The sequence below is a fragment of the Quercus suber genome, unplaced genomic scaffold, assembly GCF_002906115.3.
Source record: "Quercus suber isolate HL8 unplaced genomic scaffold, Cork oak 2.0 scaffold_5, whole genome shotgun sequence".
Lineage (NCBI taxonomy): Eukaryota > Viridiplantae > Streptophyta > Magnoliopsida > Fagales > Fagaceae > Quercus > Quercus suber.
The window spans coordinates 2,533,785-2,557,757 of record NW_027069471.1 but is presented as its reverse complement, the minus strand read 5'-3'; the positions used below and the strand labels follow the sequence as shown (position 1 = coordinate 2,557,757).

The window sequence follows — 23,973 nt, the reverse complement described above, 5'->3', positions numbered from 1 at the left end:
GCTTACCTTCCATCTCTCGTCTTATCCAACATTCTTAGGCCCCAAGTTCCTTTAAAAACAAATATACGTTGACCTTTCTATTATAATTAATTGTTCTATACATCACTGTTATGTAGGTTACACTGGTGTTTTAAAGTATAAAGGTTAAATCAGTATCAAGACCGGTGTGATCACATTTTCAGCATATTTATGATAAGGTATAAAAGAATTAAGAAAATCATAACTGTTGATTCCATTCTAGAATTGCATTTTGGAGGGCATAATTAGGGACTAGTTTGCAGTGTTCAAGCTTGAGATTTGTCATGGGTGAAGTGTCGTGGCCGCTGTCGAACCATCCTCTTATTGCCTCAGATTCATATGTGTAGCCATCTGCAGCTATTTGTGGATTTGTCATAACTTCCTGCAAAGTCAAATACAGTAGCCGTGGTCATGAGAAAGATTTTATAAACCAAGCCCCTTAGGTTCTACAAACACTACTTTGATAAGCCCATCAACAATCAGAGCACACTACAAAATGGTCAAGAGTAATACTAGGGAGTAGGGGCAAAACATTTTCACAACTCCTGGCATGATCTATTGTAATTGAAGCAACATCACTTTCGTATAGGTCCTCCACTGACACCATTTTTATTATTCACCAATCACAACAGACCATATTAGCAGTTGTGAAAAATGTTATATCCCTAGACTTATTGAGTGGTAAAGGTACTCTCAATATTATAAAAAAGGCAAGAGCACACTATCTATAGTTTACTTCTATTTCCTCATACACAAGTGAAATGGCAGGGGTGTCCTCTTCTCATATGAGAGGCAGCATGCAGTAATTGTTGATAGCATAACTGGACAGGTTGCAGAAATAAGGGCAACCAAACACTTCACAAAGAGGTAATCTAAAAAAGAGCCATTCCAAAACAAAACATATGACAAGAGGTATACAGTATACTGGATTCATGGTTCATACCTGATAAATGGGACACATAAAGTGGGAGGGAATACGGTGAAGCTTCTTGGAAACCAAGCATGATGCTGAGGCAACACGTGAAGCTTTCATTGGCTCAAGGAGAGGCCATATCTCTAACACAAGGTCTGGCCGATTCAACGGGTGCTTCTCACAGCACCTCAATCCCAACTGAGCCAACTGTTTGGCTTGCTCAAGTGGCCAGTCCCCAGCTGAAAAATCCAACACTCCATTGAAATTTTCATTTTCTAGTGCACATTTCACATCCTTCACTACGCTCAAAAGTGGTCTCCCGGTTAAAATCTGTAGCATTAAAATTCCAAATGAATAGATATCTGACTCTGGTGTAAGCTTTCCAGTCTCAAGATATTCCGGATCCATATACATAGAGTTTCCCTTTAGGTTATTACATAATTTGGTGGTGTAAGCTGGATGTTCCTTTTGTGGGATCAAGCGAAAGATGCCCAAGTCACCAAGTTTGCTAACAAAATTGGCATCAAGGAGGACCTTACTGGGTTTTAAATTCCCATGGATAATGCAGGGCTTATTGGAGTGAAGGAAAATAAGGGCAGAGCATATGTCAGCAACAATCTGTGTACGAATTTGCCATGAAAGTGGGGAAGTGTTGTCTTTGCAGGCAAGGTGGTCTGCAAGACTTCCATTCTTCAGGTACTCGTAGACAAGTGACCTAGATTCAGGACAAGTTCCAATTAGTGTCACCAGGTTTGGATGCCTTATCCTGCTCAAAACCTCTACCTGAAATTCAATCAACAGAAGAAATGAACTGTCAGAAACTATGCTAATTTTCCCTTAGGAAAAACAAATAATAATTAGGGTTTGGCCAAACTGATACCAGTTGACTAAACAGGCAGATGTATTTTCATGCCTCAAAGTCTAACAACATATAGTATGATTTAAATGCCATGATTGCCATCCTTCCACCCGGCCCAACTAGACAACAAAAGAAACAACAGAAATCCTATAATCACCAAAAAGTCTAGCACCAGGGATAAAACAAAAACCACCTTTGATCATTTCTTTCTGATAACTTTCTTTATGCTCAAACATTCATCCTAATGATAATTAGTTTGCTCAATCTTTGAAAAATAAAATTGGGAAAATCTTTCCCTCAACATGAGAAAAGAGAACCCGAGAGAACATTTCAATAGTACAATCACGTCATTGGATTAGCAAAGTAGTAGAGAGGCAATGTATAAAAATGCACCATGATCATGCCAATTTGGTCCATGATCCAAACCTACACATTACCCTAGGGGACAAGTTAATTTTCTTTTGAAAGCTTTTAATTTTTCATTTATGATTATGATCAAGGTCATCAACAGATTCAACACAGTGTTGCCTTTAGTCCACCATATTATATGGTTGGTATTACAGCATTAGCTAGTTTAATAAAATTTCAGTATTGGGGGAAGGAAAAATCCTTTGTATGAAATTTACCTCCTTTTGGAAGTCCGACTGGCTTTGAGAGCCATAGGAGGGCAACATCTTTATAGCAACATGCATATGGCGAAGGATTCCTCTATAAACAGTTCCATATCTTCCTTCTCCAATCTTCCGAGAAGGGTCAAAATCATGAGTTAACTCATTGATCTCCATGAAAGAGAATGTAGGGATTTGTACACTGCAAAAGCTAGAAACTTCCCCATTTAACAATTTACTCAGTTTTTTTACTTCTGCCACTGCATTTCCATGCTCAATCCGCAGTCTATCCCTTTTTTCCTTAAAACTTATCAAGAGTTCCACAGCTGATATGATTTTCTCCTCTAACTCCTGTGCCGTACTTTTGGACTCTTCAAGCCGGCCTTCAAGTATTGATTTCTGGTCTTGGACCATCTGGAGTTCTTTCATGAGTTCATCCTGCTGATTCTTCATCCTTTCTTTTTCTTTCTTTTCTCTAGTCAGTGCTTCCTCAATCTCTTTCCTTTGGGTCATCTCCTTAGCGCATAAGTCTTCCAATGCTTTGGCCTGTAAGAAGGAACAATCATTAAAAAGTTGTTGGTGAACATTTGAAATTGACCTACAATATCTATAATACTAAGGCCAGCACGCATTCATTCACTCACACACACATGTTTTACATTTGAATGTCATCAGGGTGATGATCTTACTGCTGCTGCTTGTTTTCCTATTATTTTTCTTTCTACTTAGCAAAGGATGAAAATAGAAATCCTGCACAGAATTTAGTGATATTTTTTGAGCTTAGACAAAAGAGCTAAAATATATATATATATATATACACACGCATACATCATTGAACCAAAGTGACTAGAGTTTGCTACTACCCTAATGAATTGTAATAAGGAATCACAAATCCAAATGTGGTTCATTCCAAGACATTAAGATGTAGAATGACGACATCTGATACCAAACTTGATGCAAAACAACAAGCTCTAATACCAAGTTTGATGCAGAACAATGAGTTCTGATAGCAAAATTATTGCAATAAAAAATTTCAAGGAAATTGAGAATCCAAAAGAGCAAAAAATATAATAAAACAAACCTTGGAATCAACCCCAAGCAAGAGAAAATAAGACCTGAGATTCAGCACCTAGAGTTGGCTGGAGATAGCGCTAGCTAGACCATTTGAAATATCAGCTGAAATTTTATTCATCGAAAACTTTTCTTTATTGTAGCACAAGAGCACACTTGTATAAAATATTAGAACTAAACTCTAATCCTAATTGACTTGGGTTAAAGCCCAAATATTAAATATGAAAATACCTTTGACTTTACAAAATTATTTTTTTTATAGGGTTGACTCTGTGAAATTAAATAAAATGCTAATAGCCTAATTAATTAATATCACCAATAGTGAAAATACAATTGACTTCTGAAATTAAATAGAAGTGTCTTCATGCTTCCAGCATGACACTATTTTAGAGGTCAACTCTAACTCCTAATTACATAACTATAAATAACCCTACCCCCAACACACCATGTTTCAAATGAGCACCTCCTCTATTCCCCTCTATTCCCCATCCATATACCAAATCACTGTACATCTTATATAACACAAGATTAGGCTTTTGGTAGTTAGAATCAGGAGAGGATTAAGTTTCACAAGTTGACAAACCCTAAGGTTAACTTTAGGCATAATTACCCCAGAAATTGAGATAACAGTTTTGTTGATCAATTCATGTTCCGCTCAAACCACAAGTGCAGGACATATCATTTACTCAGTTCTCTACAAATGTCTATATTCAGACAAATATGATTTGTAATAGATTTTAATAAATTGTTATAACAAGTGGGGGAGTGGGGGATTTGAACCTTGGTTCTCCCTATAAAGGAAACCAGGCTATGCCATTGAGCTAAAAGGTTCTTGGTTGATTCAGAACAGATTTTAATCAAGTTTGAGAGATAAATTTGATAAACCAACAAAAATACCCCCAAAAAAATTGAAGCAATTGGTGAATATAAAGTTTGCCTTGCATCTAGCCTCCATGGCATTGTCTTCTTCTTTCCATCGCTTAACTACCTCTTCAAATTCTCTGTGTTTTGAGCTCTTTGCATCTCTAATGACTTGTTCTAGTCTAGAATAAAATCCAATAGCCTCTTGTCCTTGAGATTTTTCCTCCTACAAAAAAATAATAATAATAATAAAATTAGTGTTTTAAACTAAAAAGGTGTGCACCACTGATTTGAATGGAATTTATGAAAACTGGAGCTGGACAGCATATATATATATATATAGTGTGTGTGTGTGTGTGTATTTATATGCCTTATGTAGCAAATGAAATTCTATCACGTGCTCCAATATTACTCCAACCTTCAGAAACTAAAGTTCCAAGAATTCCGTATACTCATGACTTTTCTTCTTTTTTAAATTGAAGAATAGGAATGCACATGTAATGATTTCCCATTCCAAAAAATAATCCTTTTACCATGCCAGTAAAGTAATAGATGATGCATAATGCAATCATATTAGGAATTATGCAGTGACGTGAAGGAGAACCTCTTCTCTCACCTCATGTGTCGGCCATGAGGTCAACATTGATGTGCCAACCAACATGTCAGTGGACAAACTTGAATGTGATGAACACTGTAAACTGAAGCTTCTAGAGATTCTTTCCAGGTCATGAACACCTTGCTCTGCATCTGCACAACTCTCTGACAAGTTATGCGTCTAGTACTCCACTGAGAACTTGATCATGTAAGGCAAAACAATCTAGGTTAGTGAGCCTACCAAGAAATCTCGGCTCATCAGTGAGAGATTCTGATTCTAAGTTCTCTGGTAGCTCATTTTCCATATCTGAATTCAGCAGCAGCAATGGAGGAGCAATCTCCAAATCAGATTTATCTTTTCTGCCTCCCCTGTATCCAAATTATCCTTGTATAAATAATGGAAATAGATGATGGACAATGTTTTTGGAGACAGACATGACTTATCATCAAGGCAATCACCAAGCTTTAATTATAGGCCTCAGTGTTAAATCAAACATGAGTTGCACAGTCAATATATTTTGAACTAAGATAATATCTCTTTCACAAAATTAAGAATCTTCAAGAAAGCTACCACTGCTGGGACAACCGGGGATGTGAAGGACCAAAAATAAAAGTATTTTAGATTATTCCCATCAATCTGTTGTTTATTTATCTGTGGATTAGAAGAAATGATCCTTTCTTGTTACACAAAATGAGCTGCCTTATCTATCCTTGTCTAGCCATACCATGATTCAGCTCCTGTAAACGTTTGTCTCCAGATAATAGGCAACCAATTTCAACAAGAAAAAGGAGGTAAATAGAGTTTCCACTGTGAGTAGATTCCAAACTCCAAGACAATGCTGCATGTGCTAATACATTTATCATTTCCAAAGATGTGTTGTGCTACATGATAGTGTGGTGCTCATCCAGGTGCATCCAATTAGTTCAAACTATACCATAAAAAATAGGTCTTCAGTGCTCATTTAGGTGCACCGAATTAGTTCAAACCATATCATAAAAATAGGTCTTCTGTGTATAGATACTTTTTATGTAACTAATTTCTGTAGATAGATACTGTTTGTGTCACAATACTGTCATAGTGCTCAAGAACATCCAATATATTAGTTATTGAGAAAACCACTATGTCAAGAATCAACCTAATCAGAAGCACACAAAATGGCAATAAAGTCAAAAGATTGATGGACAAGAGGAGAAGTTCAAAGATTCAAAGGTTAACCAAGGCTAAATATTCCAATTAACATTGCTATTGGATTTGAGGATTTAAAATCAAGGGATTTGAACAACAATTTCTAGTATAAATTACTTATTAAAAAAAAAAAACAGGTGCTAGTATTGTTTGATATATATTTAACAGCACATGATGATTTGTTTGAGCTTTGAAGATTTTGCTCAAATAAACAGTTGTGATGTTGAAGATGTTAAATAACTTCTTACATCTAATCATTTCAAATCCATCCATAAATTTCATTAATAGAGGGAAAAAAGTGGCATTTCATACTCTACTCAAGTCCTTTAAACTAAAAAATCCAAATCCAAATCCTTCCTTTTTAAAATACTTCTATCCAAATAAACCAAAAATGTCAATACTCATAATGTCAACCAATTGCTCTTCATTGCCAGAGAGAAAGAGGGAAATTAATCATAAGGTAATATCAAATTACCTCGTGTATATGAGGCAACCCTTGCAAACAAACCAAACGTTACAGGAAGTTAGTGCTTCATGGCATACAAAAATTGCTTTTTTGGACTTTAGCTCTACCAGTTTCCTGCAATCACAACCAATATAAACCTGTGAAATTACATGATGTTTGCAGATGGGCCTTAACAGGTTTGTAAGAGATTTTGATTGATCACAAACAAGAATCTACTTTCAATTAATACACCATTAGGCATGGCCACACATAACACAGAAATTACACTTGGAAAGAGTGCAAAATTAGCTAAAGCAGTGGGTGCTGCAGTGGAATTGAATGCAAAAAAGGGAAAATCAGCCGCATTAAATTACATTTTGGGGAGGTCCATTTGATAACCAGAAAATACTAGGCAATAGTTAGACAATTGGGAATGGGCATTGGCACAGTTCTTTGAGTCATCAGTCATTGAACAACTATTACTATTTTTGGCTGGCAAGCAGTAGCAAAGGCTTTTTTTTTTTTTTTTTTTGGGGGGGGGGGGGGGGGGGGGCTTTTTTTTTTTTTTTTAGGAAAATGGAAACATGGGAATTGAATTTTGGGGTCTGATTTTTTGTGGGTTTTGCTTTTTTTGGGCTAGACTTAATTAATATAAAATGCCAAAGTCAATTTTCGTGAAATTACATGAGGTATAAAGAAACGATTACGGTTGATATTAATTATGCAATTTTTTGAGTCTTATTTAGCTGTTTATATTTGGGGTAGGTGTTATTTAATATCTTTGATTATAAATGTTAGGATCTTGAATATCTATGACTTTCCAAAAAAAAAAAAATTGTGTTAATTTGTTAATGTTATATGCAGCAGCGAATAGATACTTTTATGGTAATAGAGTGAAGCAACTTGATGTTGAGGCATTGATGGAAGTTGAAAGGCAAAAGATGCATGAACTTCTAGATCAATATCGTCATGTTCTTCTGCAAGCAGGGGTATTATTTTATTTGATTTTTTTAATTGCTACCTTAGTTACTTATATAAAACGTGTATTCACTGGCATTGAATTTATTGTTAAATTCATGCTTGTTTTGAGGAGCAATATCAAGCATTATTTTTCTGCAGTTGGGTACAAACTTTGAATTTCTGATTGGGCTCTAAAAGCTTTTTAGAAGTTTCATACAACCACCACCAAGCCTTGGTCCCAATTTTTTTTTGCTGTTGGGTATGGATCCTCAACAGATTAGTCAAAGGATTGGCCACATGTATTCTTTTCTGTCATTCTATTCTATCTGAAGTCATACTCTTAGTTACTTTCCTAATTGACATGTCATTCTTTACCACTTCTACTAATGCTGTTCTTGGTTTTCATCTTTGCTTTTTTTAGTTCCTCAACTTGAATCAATTAATAGCTCTTTAAGAAGTTAACGTATACCAAAAATGTTATGACATGCTTCTTATATTTTGGACTTCAAAACATGCATATTAATACTTTTTGAGCTCTTCTAGTAATTGGGTTAAGAATAGATTAGAGTTTTAAATATTAATAACATATAATTGCAGGTAGAGGCAGATAAAGTATGGATTGAGACGGATAACATTGAGCAAGGGATTGTAGATATTGTTGCCCGGCACGATATTAGATGGCTAGTCATGGGGCAGCAGCAGAAAAGTACTACTCAAAGTATGAACAGCCCATCGTAATTAATTACTGATTACCAATATTATGATGTCATAATTGTTTTTTCAATAAAATTTGTGGACTTTTTTTGTTATGGTTACTTCTAATTCATGAATGTATGAGAACTCTTAAGGGGTTTTGTTGATGTTAGTAACTGTTTTTGAGTCCTTTACAAGCTCACAGCATTTCAAAATCTATTTGAGTTGACCAATCTAGGATTTGAGGGGAAATTATGCTAGATGCTATTATATTTTAGGCCCTTTACCTATTTAGATTGTTATGTTGGTGCTTTGAAAAATTGGAACCCAAATCATTTGGAGATTTATAACTGTGACTTATGTTCACTTGATATACCTGTTATCAAGCCTGTAACTGGTAGAAAAGATCCAGCAATGAAAATAGGATCATGAGTTTCAAAGGATAAATTATTTGTCCTGAAGTGAGGGAGAGAGGGGGAAAGAAAAAAAGGCAATGGATTCTGCAGAAAACTAAACTATTCATGAGGAATATAANATCGTCATGTTCTTCTGCAAGCAGGGGTATTATTTTATTTGATTTTTTTAATTGCTACCTTAGTTACTTATATAAAACGTGTATTCACTGGCATTGAATTTATTGTTAAATTCATGCTTGTTTTGAGGAGCAATATCAAGCATTATTTTTCTGCAGTTGGGTACAAACTTTGAATTTCTGATTGGGCTCTAAAAGCTTTTTAGAAGTTTCATACAACCACCACCAAGCCTTGGTCCCAATTTTTTTTTGCTGTTGGGTATGGATCCTCAACAGATTAGTCAAAGGATTGGCCACATGTATTCTTTTCTGTCATTCTATTCTATCTGAAGTCATACTCTTAGTTACTTTCCTAATTGACATGTCATTCTTTACCACTTCTACTAATGCTGTTCTTGGTTTTCATCTTTGCTTTTTTTAGTTCCTCAACTTGAATCAATTAATAGCTCTTTAAGAAGTTAACGTATACCAAAAATGTTATGACATGCTTCTTATATTTTGGACTTCAAAACATGCATATTAATACTTTTTGAGCTCTTCTAGTAATTGGGTTAAGAATAGATTAGAGTTTTAAATATTAATAACATATAATTGCAGGTAGAGGCAGATAAAGTATGGATTGAGACGGATAACATTGAGCAAGGGATTGTAGATATTGTTGCCCGGCACGATATTAGATGGCTAGTCATGGGGCAGCAGCAGAAAAGTACTACTCAAAGTATGAACAGCCCATCGTAATTAATTACTGATTACCAATATTATGATGTCATAATTGTTTTTTCAATAAAATTTGTGGACTTTTTTTGTTATGGTTACTTCTAATTCATGAATGTATGAGAACTCTTAAGGGGTTTTGTTGATGTTAGTAACTGTTTTTGAGTCCTTTACAAGCTCACAGCATTTCAAAATCTATTTGAGTTGACCAATCTAGGATTTGAGGGGAAATTATGCTAGATGCTATTATATTTTAGGCCCTTTACCTATTTAGATTGTTATGTTGGTGCTTTGAAAAATTGGAACCCAAATCATTTGGAGATTTATAACTGTGACTTATGTTCACTTGATATACCTGTTATCAAGCCTGTAACTGGTAGAAAAGATCCAGCAATGAAAATAGGATCATGAGTTTCAAAGGATAAATTATTTGTCCTGAAGTGAGGGAGAGAGGGGGAAGAAAAAAAGGCAATGGATTCTGCAGAAAACTAAACTATTCATGAGGAATATAATCTTGCTTTGACCCTTAATCCAACTGAGTGTGTAGAGAAAGGAGGGAAAAAAAGAGAGTTTGTCAATCCATTGATTAGCCAAAACTCAAAAAGTACTTTTTACTTATTCGTCCAGTTCGACTGCATCTACATAATTGATAATCCCCTTCTCTCTCTAAAGGAAAAAAAAAAAAACTTTTCCCAGCAACCAAACAAGATCCCAACCCAGCATTGAGAGAAGACTCACTCAGTTCAGCTACAAATTGAGGTTGGTGAACATGGAGCACGCAAATCCTCTTGCCGGCGAAGTTCTCTATAGCCCAAAACAGCATCGTTTTGCTCTCCTCGACCTTCTTAGACACCGCAACAAATATAGTCTCTTCCACATCGAATTCTCTCTCTCGCTCCTCTCCAAGTTCAATCTCTCCCACCTCGTCATCAACAACGCTACCCATCTGCGTGTTTCGGAAGATCCGAGGCTGAGGATTGGTTGTGGGGTTCAGGACTCGGGGGGTGAGTCACTGAGTTCGTCACCGAGTCATGAGGTAGCTTAAAAAGACCGCTGGCTATTTCTTAAGCGAGTGTACTACTACTAGGAAGTAGGAATGGCTTGTCCTAATCCTACTTTTGGAAGCTTTTACTTGATGAGAGCTGGTGATGAGTTTTAAAAGGTACAGCTTTTTTCTCTTTTTTAAGGTAGTGGAGTACTTATTTCCTACTTTTCTAACTAATTATTGGAATTTGGGAATTTCTTGAAGTAAACTGCATCTGGTTTATGAAATGGAAAAAATTGGAATTTGATTCACTTTAGTAAAATGTTAAATAAGTTGATGTTAATTTTATTGAAGGTTCCTAACTTTCTGTTTTGAATGTAGCCTCAAAGGCAAAGTTTTGACTTTGAGATAAAAAGAAATTGATTAAAAATTTATTTTTCACATCCGTTCATACCTACTATTTCAATATATATCAACAATTAAAATGAAAATATTCATATTTTTAAAATGTCAAAATAAATTATTGACTCTTGAAATTTGTCTATTGAGCACTATTAGTCTTAATGTTAATGTTAATGTTGCAAATTTTGAGTGATGAGACATTACTTTTAATATTAAAAAAAAAAATTAAAACCCACTACTAACTCATGAGAGAATAAGTATTCCCAAATCCAATTTGAAATTGCTAGCCCTGAAATGAGAGAGGGAAGAAGAAAAACTTGCGAAAAACTTTTATTTATCGGTAATTTGAAAAGATATGGGACTTTTATGCTGTTAATGAGAAGTTAGTATTTTAGTCAAATTTGAAATTCCGTGTTAATAAAGAGATGAATTATATATGACCATAATTAATTTCAGTTGTTCCCAACTATCCAATTTGTAGTCACTAAACATAATAAATGGGTATGCTAATAAAGTCAAAGGCAAGATGCTTGCTTTATTTGTGACTAATAAAGTAGAAATACAATCTAAATCCAAGTAGCTTATGATTATAGTCTAGTATATATGATTAATGTGAATTTAACATGCACATTTTTTATGTCATTCTCAAAGTTCTAGCGTATGCATAAGGTCTTACAAAAATCATTTATAAAGGTTTTGTTATTTTTGTCAACCAAAATCGTATTTGGTGGCACGAATGTCAATGTGAATAGAGAAAATTGATGAATTATGGTGGTCTGCAAATTTCGCCAAGTGGAAAATTGTTGTTGAGATCAGTTCAACTTGTGACTTGAGGCGGGTTTTCAGACTCAAATCGTTTATTGAACCATAAAAGAGAAAGATTCAAGATTTTTAAGGTCGGACCGAAGTCGAATCGGAGTTGAACCGTGATGACGTCATAATTAATTTTATAATTATTTAAAATATAAATAAGTATATTAAAAATTTTTTGATAAGATAATGTGAGTGGGTAAAGCCCAGCCATATGTAGTAGGCCTAAATCTCAAGCTGAGGACTAGTCTATGTCCGAGGAGGCTAAAATTGTCGAGGGACATTTTGCGTGAAAGAAAGATACATGAGAACAAAGAAACTCTGTCCGAAGAGAGCATCAGTGTTCTGAAAAAATGATCATCCTCGGATGAAAGGATTTTGGGGTCATATAAATATCTGGGGGGTTCAAATGAATTTACTAGTGACTTCAGCAATTTGGATAAGTTTTAGACACGCCTGGAGATAAGAGGAATGGAGAAATATCTAGAAGGAAAAGCTGTCACCACCGTATTAAATGCACTGCAACAACTTTCCTGGCCGCATTTATATGGAGAAGACCTCTGAAGAGTACAACTTTAGCTACCATCATTCACAACAGTTAAGGGAAATATATGACATGACAGAGACTCAAGTAGGGAGCTGAATGGAGAACAAGTGGACGATAGGGATGGTAGTGGAGAAGGATATATGAAGAAGGGTTCCTAATGAAAAAAAAAAATGAAAAAAAGAAAAAAAGAAGTATAACCGATATTCAATCTATTATAAGTCTCTTCAGATTTGAACCTACTTGGTCTTTACGTGTACTTTTATACTGGTTTATACTTGCATGTTATAATCAATCGTTGTTAGCTCCATAGTTAACCTAGCTCTATCACCCACGCTCTACAAATTTATTGTTTTTGGGCTTGGGCCACAAATCCAGACCCTACAGATAAATATATTAAATTAATAAAAAATGAAAAAAAAAAAAAACTAAAATAGTCCAAGTAAATAAAAATGTTAAATAAGTTGATGTTAATTTTATTGAAGGTTCCTAACTTTCTGTTTTGAATGTAGCCTCAAAGGCAAAGTTTTGACTTTGAGATAAAAAGAAATTGATTAAAAATTTATTTTTCACATCCGTTCATACCAACTATTTCAACATATATCAACAATTGAAATGAAAATATTCATATTTTAAAAATGTCAAAATAAATTATTAACGCTTGAAATTTGTCTATTGAGCACTATTACTCTTAATGTCAATGTGGCAGACAGAGTAATGATTTACAAATTTTGAGGGATGAGACATTACTTTTAATATTAAAAAAATAAATAAAACCCACTACTAACTCATGAGAGAATAAAGTCCGTTTGGTTTTGTAAAATATTTTTTAAAAAATACTTATTTTTTAAAAATGCTATTTTTTTTAAAATGAAAATATTTTCAAGTGTTTGGTTATATTATAAAAATTATTGTAAAAAATATTTTTATGTGTTTGGTTCTATTAGGAAAATGCTATTTTTCGGCAACAACCACACAACAACAACAACAACAAAAAATTGATTCCGACGACACAACAACACCAAAAAATTGATTCCGGCGACACAACTACAACAACACAACAACAACAACAACAACAACAAAATTGATTCCGGCGACACAACAACAACAACAAAAAAAAATTGATTCCGAAGACAACAACAACAAATTGATTCCGGCAATAACAACAACAACACAACAACAACAAATTGATTCCGGCGAGTTTAAAAAACGAAATTGAGATGGGTCTGGGTCTGGGTCTTGGCGATGGGTCGACGACGACATCTGGGTCGAAGGTCTGGGTCGTCGAAGGTCTGGGTCGAAGGTCTAGGTCGTCGGTCGAAGGTCGAAGGCGATGGATCGAACGTCTGGGTCGAACACCTGGGTCTGGGTCGAACGTTTTGGGCTTTGGGTTCGTGGGTCGCCGACTCTGGTTCAAAGATTGGTGGGTTGTGGCGATTGTGAAGATGGGTTCACCGGCGAACTCGCACCGGCGAGCTGGGCTCTCTCTCTTCGATCTGGGCTCTCCGTTTCTTCCTTCCTCTCTCTCTCTCTCTCTCTCTCTTCGTGCTCTGTTTCTCTTTTCTGGAAAATTAGATTTGAAGTGAAAATGCAAGGTGAATTGATTTTCAGCCTTGACCATTGGTCAACGAAAATTAATTTCCGGAAAATTGATTTGTTGTGCGCAACCAAACACCCGTAAATACTGAAAAGCATTTCCGGAAATGCTTTTCACCCGATTCAAACGCAGCCTAAGTATTCCCAAATCCAATTTGAAATTGCTAGCCCTGATATGAGAGAGGGAAGAAGAAAAACTTGCGAAAAACTTTTATTTATCGGTAATTTGAAAAGATATGGGACTTTTATGCTGTTAATGAGTAGTTAGTATTTTAGTCAAATTTGAAATTCCGTGTTAATAAAGAGATGAATTATCTATGACCATAATAATTTCAGTTGTTCCCAACTATCCAATTTGTAGTCACTAAACATAATAAATGGGTATGCTAATAATTGGATTCTGAAAAAAAAAAAAAAAAAAAAAAAATCCGTTGTTAAATTTATCAACAAAATGCGGAAAGTCATTCTCAAAAAAAAAATTATCAAGAATCAAATATGTTTCTAAAAAAGATATATATGTTTCTGGATAGGTGTGAAGTTTTATGATTGTAAGCCATAGGTATGCACTTTTATCATATAAATATGAATTGTTGGCAATTGTATTTGCCTTTCTTATTTAAGAAGCCAAGAGCAAGACCAAGTCTAGGTCAAAGTCCACCGTTATTATAGGTGTTTGGTAGTAGATGTTAAAGAAAAGATAAAGTATCGGTAAAAATATGCACATCAGATTGTATAAAAAATTTCATCTATTCTAGTATAAGAGCCTAATTTTTCTATTTTACTCACTTTTCAAAAAATTTCACATCGCATTATTTATTTTACACTTCATTACATTAAAATATTAATTTTTCTTGATTTTTATTATTTTTTTCTTCACATACTATAACTACCACCAATTATTTTCTTTCAATCTTGAGATACCAAAAAGAATAAAGGAGTATATGTAAAGTGAATCGTGTTAGTGTAAATTTACACAATTACTGTAGTAATTTTGTAACTTTTACAAATTTTTAACATGACTAATGTAGATGATTTTGAGAGTTAAATGTCTAAAATTGATACATTTTTCTATTTTGTATTGATTGATGCAAATATTGTAACGGTAGCAATTAGTGAGAAAGCATAAGTAAAGGATAATATTAAAATAAGAAACAATTTACAATCTAATTTTACAAACATTTATTTGTAAGAAAAAACAAGTAATGAACCATATAAAATACAATTTATTAATGTTGGCATTTATTGTCGTCATTTGGTGTTCTTGAATTGGTTTGTTGATCATAACACACAAGTAAAAGCAATAAAATACTAAAGCAAGATAAGGACCTCCAAGTTGCTTAGATAAACTAGTTCTACACATCACCGATGAAGAGATATTCAAATTTTCATATATAAGCTTGAAACAGTACAAAAGAAAGATCTAGTAGAACTAAACACATTTTTATATTGGGATGGACAAAAATTTCGGTTAAAATGCTCATTGAATATTGAAGGCATACTACTACTATAATTTGCTTTGCATATATCGAAAGCATTAGTATTCGCACTGAAGCATTTTGTGCCTTTTAACACGAAGAGAGTAAATTTTGATAAAAATGAATAAGATTTCAGTTTTGTATAAACTTTTTCATGGTATTCTTGCGAAGAAAATTTAGATATACACGTACCTTTGCTAGAAAGAGGCCACATGTTATTGAAACTTAGATCCAAAGATTTAAGAACTGGGAGGGCACCTAAGGATCTTAAAATTTCCTTGTCAAAGTTGTTACCTCCTAAATTTAATTGTGTTAGCTTGCTCATTTTTGATAAATAATTGGATTCTGAAAAAAAAAAAAAAAAAAAAAATCCGTTGTTAAATTTATCAACAAAATGCGGAAAGTCATTCTCAAAAAAAAAAAATTATCAAGAATCAAATATGTTTCTAAAAAAGATATATATGTTTCTGGATAGATGTGAAGTTTTATGATTGTAAGCCATAGGTATGCACTTTTATCATATAAATATGAATTGTTGGCAATTGTATTTGCCTTTCTTATTTAAGAAGCCAAGAGCAAGACCAAGTCTAGGTCAAAGTCCACCGTTATTATAGGTGTTTGGTAGTAGATGTTAAAGAAAAGATAAAGTATCAGTAAAAATATTCACATCAAATTGTATAAAAAATTTCATCTATTCTAGTATAAGAGCCTAATTTTTCTATTTTACTCACTTTTCAAAAAATTTCATATCGCATTATCTATTTTACACTTCATTACATTAAAATATCAATTTTTCTTGATTTTTATTTTTTTTTTTCTTCACATACTATAACTACCACCAATTATTTTCTTTCAATCTTGAGATACCAAAAAGAATAAAGGAGTATATGTAAAGTGAATTGTGTTAGTGTAAATTTACACAATTACTGTAGTAATTTTGTAAATTTTACAAATTTTTAACATGACTAATGTAGATGATTTTGAGAGTTAACTGTCTAAAATTGATACATTTTTCTATTTTGTATTGATTGATGCAAATATTGTAACAGTAGCAATTAGTGAGAAAGCATAAGTAAAGGATAATATTAAAATAAGAAACAATTTACAATCTAATTTTACAAACATTTATTTGTAAGAAAAAACAAGTAATGAACCATATAAAATACAATTTATTAATGTTGGCATTTATTGTCGTCATTTGGTGTTCTTGAATTGGTTTGTTGATCATAACACACAAGTAAAAGCAATAAAATACTAAAGCAATTATTCAATAACAAAAGAAAAACTAAAATATTTACGCGTATATTTTGACTCCAAAAAAAAAAGGAAAAAAAAAATTAGGTCGTTTTGAATAAAAAAGAATTAAGAAAAAAAGAGTTAGGCCTTTTTGACTTTTTAAAAAAATCTGCTTCCCTGCTCCCTCTACCCTCTGTCATAACATTCAAAAATTTATAACTTTATCTCCTAGCTAACGAATATAACAATAGCCATTCCCATGCTCTAACAAAATTAGACAAAATAATTTTTTGACAGGAAAAATGGTTTCCTTAGTTTAAAATTTTGGTTCATAATCATTGTATCTATGAATGAGGAGAACTCATATCAAGTTTAGTACAAATTTCATCCAACGTATGGCATCATTGGAATGCAATACCAAAAGAATATAAATAATACACGAGTTTTTAAATTGACCAAACAACTCCAAGTTAAGTTATACACATGGAATTCTGTAATCTATTACGATAGCGGGTATATATGAGTCACGTATTTCGCAGCCGCTGGTCCTGGATACTTGAAATTAGAGCTCATCTAAACAGAGCACTCCCACATTTTTGGCGCTACAACACTGTTTATTTAAGATGCTTCATTTCTAAACAATGCTTGGCGCAAACTGGGTTTGATGGAGATAGAAAGGGTCGAGAGAGGAAGGGATGAAATCAAAAAATAATAAGAGAATTTGCGAGGACTGTTGCACCTTTTTATTTGGTTTGAACAAACGTTGAGATAGGGTAATTAAGAAGCCAGACAGAACCATTTTATGTGTCCCTTAGTCAATGCATACGGCAATAACATGTGTTATCTTTTAGAGTGATATAAACCTATGTTTTTATATAGAAAACAACAATTTGTATACATCATAAAAATTTGACGCATCATAATGAGGCTTCTTAAATACTTCTAAATGAATTACCATTATGCTTACAAAAAATTTGTCAAACAATTTCAAATACTGCCAAAAAAAAAAACTAAAAAATTTAACTATTAAAACTTCTAAAAGACCAAAAAATATTAAAGAATTAGATGATTCACTGCATAAAAATTATTGAAAAAAAAAAATTATATATATGACTAAACAGTAGAGAAATATAAAAAAAAAAGGGTTATATTTAAAAGAATAATTTCAATTATTGCAAGCTTTTTTATTTTGTAAAAAACGGCTAAAAAGAGTTTGATGATTTATTTATGAAAATTACCTTTTAAAGAAATTGCAATAGAATTCTTCTATTATCTAAAGAAATTGAACTTTATCAATAGTTGATGATTTTTATATTTATCCAAATGAAGCCACGTGTAGGATAAGCTTAATATAGGATTTATTCAAGTTTTTTTTTTTTTTTTTTTTTATCAACGTTTGAGGTTGAGTTTAAGTTAAACTTGTTAGAGGGATAAAGTTTCACTCATTGTTAAGTTTGGACTAAATAAAAATAATTTTGTTTAAAAAAAATGATAATGATGAGTTTGAGTTTAAGTTGGACTTGTTAGAAAGATAGAGTTTCAATTCTTGTTAAATTTTGACTAAACAAAAATAATTTTATTTAAAAAATGATATGTCTGAGTTTAAATTGGACTTGTTAGAGAGATAGAGTTTCACTCCTTGTTAAGTTTGGATTAAACAAAAATAATTTTATTTAAATAAAATGATAATTTATTTAAATATTGTGCTAACGTGAAAAATTGTGAGAGTTCCAGAAGTTTCGGTTATATATATATATATATAATAAGAGAATTTGCAAGGACTGTTGCACCATTTTATTTGGTTTTAACGAACGTTGAGAGAAAGTAATTAAGAAGCAAGATGGAACCATTTTATGTCTATTAATCAATGCATACGGCAAATCGGAAATGATGTGTTATATTTTAGAGTGATGTAAACATATGATGTTATATGGAAAACAATGATTTGTTCATAAATATTTGAAACATCATAATGAGGCTCCTTAAATACTTCTAAATAAATTACCATTATATATATTTGACATATGTAAAGTTTATTGTCTAAATATTTGTATTTAAAGTTTAGAGAAAATGAGATTCCAAAGAAGAAGTTTAGAATAGAGAGAAATTATATCTAATCTAAATGATTAAAATGACCCGTCCTCTAAAATAAATTTAATTAATCAAATTGAGAGCAGATGACCAACTATAATATTTTAAATTTGATTTGGGATATTTAATCGAATCGAATTACCTTGACCCAAGCCTTTCCTATTAAGCATAAAGTTCTTTTGTGTTTGTGTGTGTGTTTTGGGAGTGGGGTGTATGATAGTAGAAGCAAAGGCTCACATACCTTCATTTTCCAACCAACCAGAAATTCCGTTGTTAGATAAATCAAGAATTCTTAACTCCTTGAAAGGCTGCAACAAGGACATGTTTAGGAACCAAGTCCCCTCCCCGTCATCTTGCTCTTCGTTTATATTGGAGAGCGTGAGATTGATCACATGACCAGTGGTGGTGCTACAGGTGACCTGCTCCCAACTACAACACTCACCCTTTGTCTCATAAACCCATGTTGGAAGAAGGGGCTTGGTATAATTAGTGTGGGATTTTAGAAAGGCTTTCAATTCTAGGAGAGCCGTCCTCTCTTCCTCAATACAAGCTCTGTGCTCATGAATTTGAACAAAGAGTAGTAAAGACCACAGCAAAGATTTAACTAAAGGCCACCCCATTGAGAAATTTTGTGAAACTCCTACTTCAATTTTCTAGGTAAACCAATTTCTATGTTAGTACCCAAGACAAGAAAGTTATAAAGTCCACGAGCCTTTATATAGAGAAAGTTAGAAGGCTTTCTTGTTTAAATCCATACGATAATATGGTAAACTTCTGGTTAAGTCTTTGGGCAAAAGAATCTCATGGACTACGTGGTGTAATTGGGTTCTACCGAATCTTATCGGTATCTTTCAACTTGACATGTGGGCTCTACTTTTTGTTTAGTCATAAAGCACTAATTGCGCTTTCTATTTTATTATTTTCTGTTTTGAATGGGCTCGCACTCAGAAAAATTTATGTTATACTTTTTGTTTTATTAGCTTTATTTATTGGAAAGTGATAATTATGGTATTCTTCTTGAACATAATAATGAAAGCAGCTTGACATTGTGGGTGATTAGCACTTCTTTTGAGCTTTGTAATCCTTAGTTCCTTATTGATAATAAGTAATTATTTTTTTAATGTTAACATGATTAAATTTTATAGTCATTTTATTTAGAGCAATTAAATAGTTTGTCTCTAGCATTTTTTTTCTTTTATTAATAATGAGCAAAATTTATTAGAAATAAGTTGATAATTAAGAAAAGGGATATTTGAAACTTAGGTATCTTCACTAAAAATAATAAAATGTGTCTATTTAGATATAAAACTCTTGGCATCATTTTGCATATCTTAAATGATGGGAGAATGTAGGAAATTGAAACGATCATATAATGATACATGTGCACACCAATGACTCATCATACAAAGAACATAAATTAATAAACAAAAAAGTAAAGTTCATATGAGTGGCCGGTGGGACAAAGAAAATAAAAAGGGAACGTGATTGATAAGGAAGTAGAAAAGAAGTAAAAGAGGCGAAATTTCTATGAATTCAAATTGTGTTTACCATCTAGAATTGTCAAAACACGTGAAAATGACTGCCACAAGATAAATTACGATGGATATTTGAAAGGTCAAAATAGGCATTTGCCTCTTTCACCCAAAACAAGTAGCAAAATATTCTTGTTCTAAAACTATCTAGCAAAATGCCCAAGTTTTGAAACTCGATTTAAAAAAAAAATCAAGTTTCAATGAAAAACTCGATTTAATGAAAATCGAGTTACTTGCAAAATGTTACATGGAACTCGAGTTCCATGTAATTTTAAAAAAAAAAAAAAAAAAAGTTTTTTGCCTATAACTCGATTTTCTAAAAATCAAGTTTTTCATTGAAACTCGATTTTTAAAAAATCGAGTTTAAAACATGGGCATTTTGCTACTTGTTTTGGGCGAAATTGGCAAATGTCCATTTTGGCCATATTTGAAATGTTACAAGGGACATAATCATACTAGTTTGGTGACTTATATGAAATCATTGGACCTTACATATCGGTATGGTACAAATCCATTAATTTTGATGATTATGGCATGTTTCATTTAGTTTTTTTTTTTTTTTTTGGATAAATATTTATTTTAGTATGTGAAGAATGTATATTATATGAAATGAACTGTGGTGGTCCATGAATTTGAACTATGGAGAAGACAAATTTGGATAGGAGTGGATCTTGTTACAAAATGTACAAGTAACGATAGCCGAGGAAGGACTATCTAAGAAGGCAAGGGAGGTGGTTGAACTGAGTTCTTTTGAGGACGAATATAGTGTGTTCAACCTAGCTGATCAGTCCGAGAATCCCTCTGGTGATCTAGGAGACCCTCATCTGTCCGAAGCCGATCTCCGGTCCCTAAGAGTTGGTACTCAGGCTGAGATGGGTTTAAAAAGACAGTCCCAAACCAATCTTCTTGACCTGCTCGAAGGCGGTTCCAAGAAGCGTGCACCGGAAGAGTCGCAGCCCCAGCCCCCAGTACCTCCGCCCCAGATTTTAACTGTGCAAACCAGGTCATCCTCTGTCCCCACAGTATCAGACCCTCAGACCGAGTCTCATGACTCGAAAAGGAAGAGACCTTCCAAGGGTAAGGAGCCAATGGATGGGAGCAAATCCCATTCCCCGCCCGAGGAGGGTAGATTTCGCAGGCCTCCAAAGCAACTGAAGCTTGGTGGTCAACGGAAAGGTAAGAAGACCATCAGTCCGAGGCTCAAGCCTGGCTGCCCGCTGCCACACTCCATGATCAGCCCCTGATGGATAACGCATCGATGCGGGAATCTCAAGGAGCCGAGGGGGTTCTCGTAGCCGATGCCCTGGAGAAATCTCTTTCTTCCCACTGACATGGCCGAGCTAAGAAATATGAGTGGGTCAGAGGTTGTCCTTGACCTTAAGAAATATCTAGGCATGGTGGGTCCTTTGGCACCTATTTACTTTATTCGAATTTTGTCGCTTAGTACTTTCCTTTCTCTTTACGGAGTTACTTGTTTTTATTGGCAGGCTATCCAGGCTCTTTTCAGGTTAGACGAGGAGGTCGATGGCTAGAGCAATGCCTTAGCGCAAGAGCGTGACAAGTTCTTGGAAGCTGCTAATACCCTCAAGAGATCTAAGGCCGACCTAAAAAAGGCGACCGAGGATCTGGAGGAGATGACAAAGGCCAGGGACACTGCTGCCTCTGACCTAGCCGTGGCTAGGAAGTAAGTGGAGGATCAAACCAATCGCTTGTAAGACGTTGAGGGTCAACTACAGACTGCCAAAGGAGACATTGCCTATCTGAAGGAAAAGTTGACCGTGGCAATCCATGAGAAAGGTATTGCTGAGTATGTCAAGGACGAGGCTGTGAGAGCCAAAGACGAGGCAGTATTTGCAAAAATAGACGCTGAGCGCTCTGTAGAACACGCGGAGGAGGAGACTTTCGCAGATGGGGTGGCTAAGACTGAAGCCACCCTTCGGGCTCAAGTTCCTGTAGTGTGCAGGCATTACTGTTCTCAGACCTGGCATGAAGCCCTCAACCAAGCAGGGGTTGGTGCCTCATCTAACCTTAGGAGGGAGGACAGGGTATATTACCCTATTGCAATTTGCGAGACTGCCCCTGCTGCTCCCGAGGAGGGGTCCTCATTACCAGCGGTTGAGAGTCACGATAAGACTGCCGAGGATATATCTTTAGCTGACCAACCCTCCGAGGAGGTTGAACCCTAGAGAACGTTGGGGGGAGTTAGAACCGAGGGTCAGGAAATACCACAAGACGTGGCGAGGCCTCCTGCGGACCCTTCGAGACAAAGCCCTTAGGCCTTGGCTAAAGCCTTTTGATTTGCTTATCGAATTAATTTGTCTACTGAGTTCGGGAGACTGGTATACGACATAGGATAATTCTGTTTATTTTCTCTTTTATTTTCTCTTTTATTTCATTTTGTTTCTTGCCTCGGTGGCGTTGTAAGGAAATTGTATACTTTCTTTTTGAACTGAATGCTTAATACTTCGCTTCCAACTACAGATATTTTCTTTTATTTTCTTTACTATAATATTCTACTCGATATTTGTATTATATTCTGGAGTTAGTCTCATGAAATCATCTGTTATTTTTCAAATATAAATCTAAAGACCGTATCATAGCTTGACTCTAGGTAACGCTTTGGTTTTTCTCCAGATAGTTATTTTCTCCATGGGTTCGAGTCTGAGGATCATGCAATACCTTGGTTCTGTCTAGTACTTATATTTTTCTGTAAGTATCTAGTTTTCCATAGGCTTGGGTCCGAGGACCATGCAATACCTTGGTTCTGTCTAGTACTTCTATTTTTCTATAAGTATCTAGTTTTCTATAGGCTTGGGTCCGAGGACCATGCAATACCTTGGTTCTGTCTAGTACCCAAGTATAATGGTGTGAATAGTTTTACCATAGGCTTGGGTCCGAGGACCATGCAATACCTTGGTTCTGTCAACCACTTCTATTTTTCTGTAAGTATCTAGTTTCCCCATAGGTCTGAGTCCGAGGACCATGCAATACCTTGGTTCTGTCTAGTACCCAGGTATAATGGTGTGAATAGTTTTACCATAGGCTTGGGTCCGAGGACCATGCAATACCTTGGTTCTGTCACCACTTCTATTTTTCTGTAAGTATCTAGTTTCCCCATAGGTTGAGTCCGAGGACCATGCAATACCTTGGTTCTGTCTAGTACCAGGTATAATGGTGTGAATAGTTTTACCTAGGCTTGGGTCCGAGGACCATGCAATACCTTGGTTCTGTCTACCACTTCTATTTTTCTGTAAGTATCTAGTTTCCTCATAGGTTTGAGTCCGAGGACCATGCAATACCTTGGTTCTGTCTAGTACCCAGGTATAATGGTGTGAATAGTTTAACGGTAATGTTAATGTTTTACCATAGGCTTGGGTCCGAGGACCATGCAATACCTTGGTTCTGTCTACCACTTCTATTTTTCTGTAATGTATCTAGTTTCCCCATAGGTTTGAGTCCGAGGACCATGCAATACCTTGGTTCTGTCTAGTACCCAGGTATAATGGTGTGAATAGTTTTACCATAGGCTTGGGTCTGAGGACCATGCAATACCTTGGTTCTGTCTACCACTTCTATTTTTCTGTAAGTAGAGGTTTGTCCTCGGACCGCTTTACTGGAGATGATTCCTCCTTGGGTCAGATTATGATCTTTACACGTGGCGTTGATCTCGCCTCCAGCTCAAGGCCCCATCTTTTTCATTTATGAAGCGCCCATTGTCCGTTCGTGTTCCGCGCTTGACGCTTCGGTGCGCGAAACGCGCCTTCATTAATGTCCTCGTGAATTAACACGAGTCCAACGGTCTGCGGCCTCCTTGGAAATTGGTAGCTTCATTATTAGCCCAGCTGATA

General features: G+C 34.7%; 1 protein-coding gene and 1 non-coding gene across 5 annotated transcripts; both read right to left on the bottom strand.

The window, feature by feature from the left end:
• Positions 1-50: 50 nt before the first annotated feature.
• Positions 51-6,684, bottom strand: LOC111998954 (U-box domain-containing protein 32). 4 transcript variants are annotated; one of them, XM_065772342.1, is made up of 7 exons: positions 6,586-6,684; positions 5,166-5,293; positions 4,947-5,089; positions 4,407-4,556; positions 2,417-2,944; positions 962-1,714; positions 51-400 (listed from the first exon to the last, which is right to left on the bottom strand). In XM_065772342.1, exons 2-7 carry the CDS (start codon positions 5,227-5,229, stop codon positions 218-220), a joined length of 1,821 nt encoding a protein of 606 aa, XP_065628414.1. In that variant the 5' UTR covers positions 5,230-5,293; positions 6,586-6,684; the 3' UTR covers positions 51-217. The 4 variants fall into 4 exon arrangements, with proteins under 4 accessions (XP_065628414.1, XP_065628418.1, XP_065628422.1 ...); XM_065772346.1 differs by having other exon boundaries at positions 4,947-5,077; XM_065772350.1 differs by having other exon boundaries at positions 4,947-5,071.
• An 8,775-nt stretch (positions 6,685-15,459) lies between these two features.
• LOC112028901 (uncharacterized) lies at positions 15,460-19,298 on the bottom strand. Its single transcript, XR_010628707.1, has 2 exons — positions 18,835-19,298; positions 15,460-15,611 (listed from the first exon to the last, which is right to left on the bottom strand). It is a non-coding gene; the product is annotated as an uncharacterized LOC112028901 (transcript).
• Positions 19,299-23,973: the final 4,675 nt, after the last annotated feature.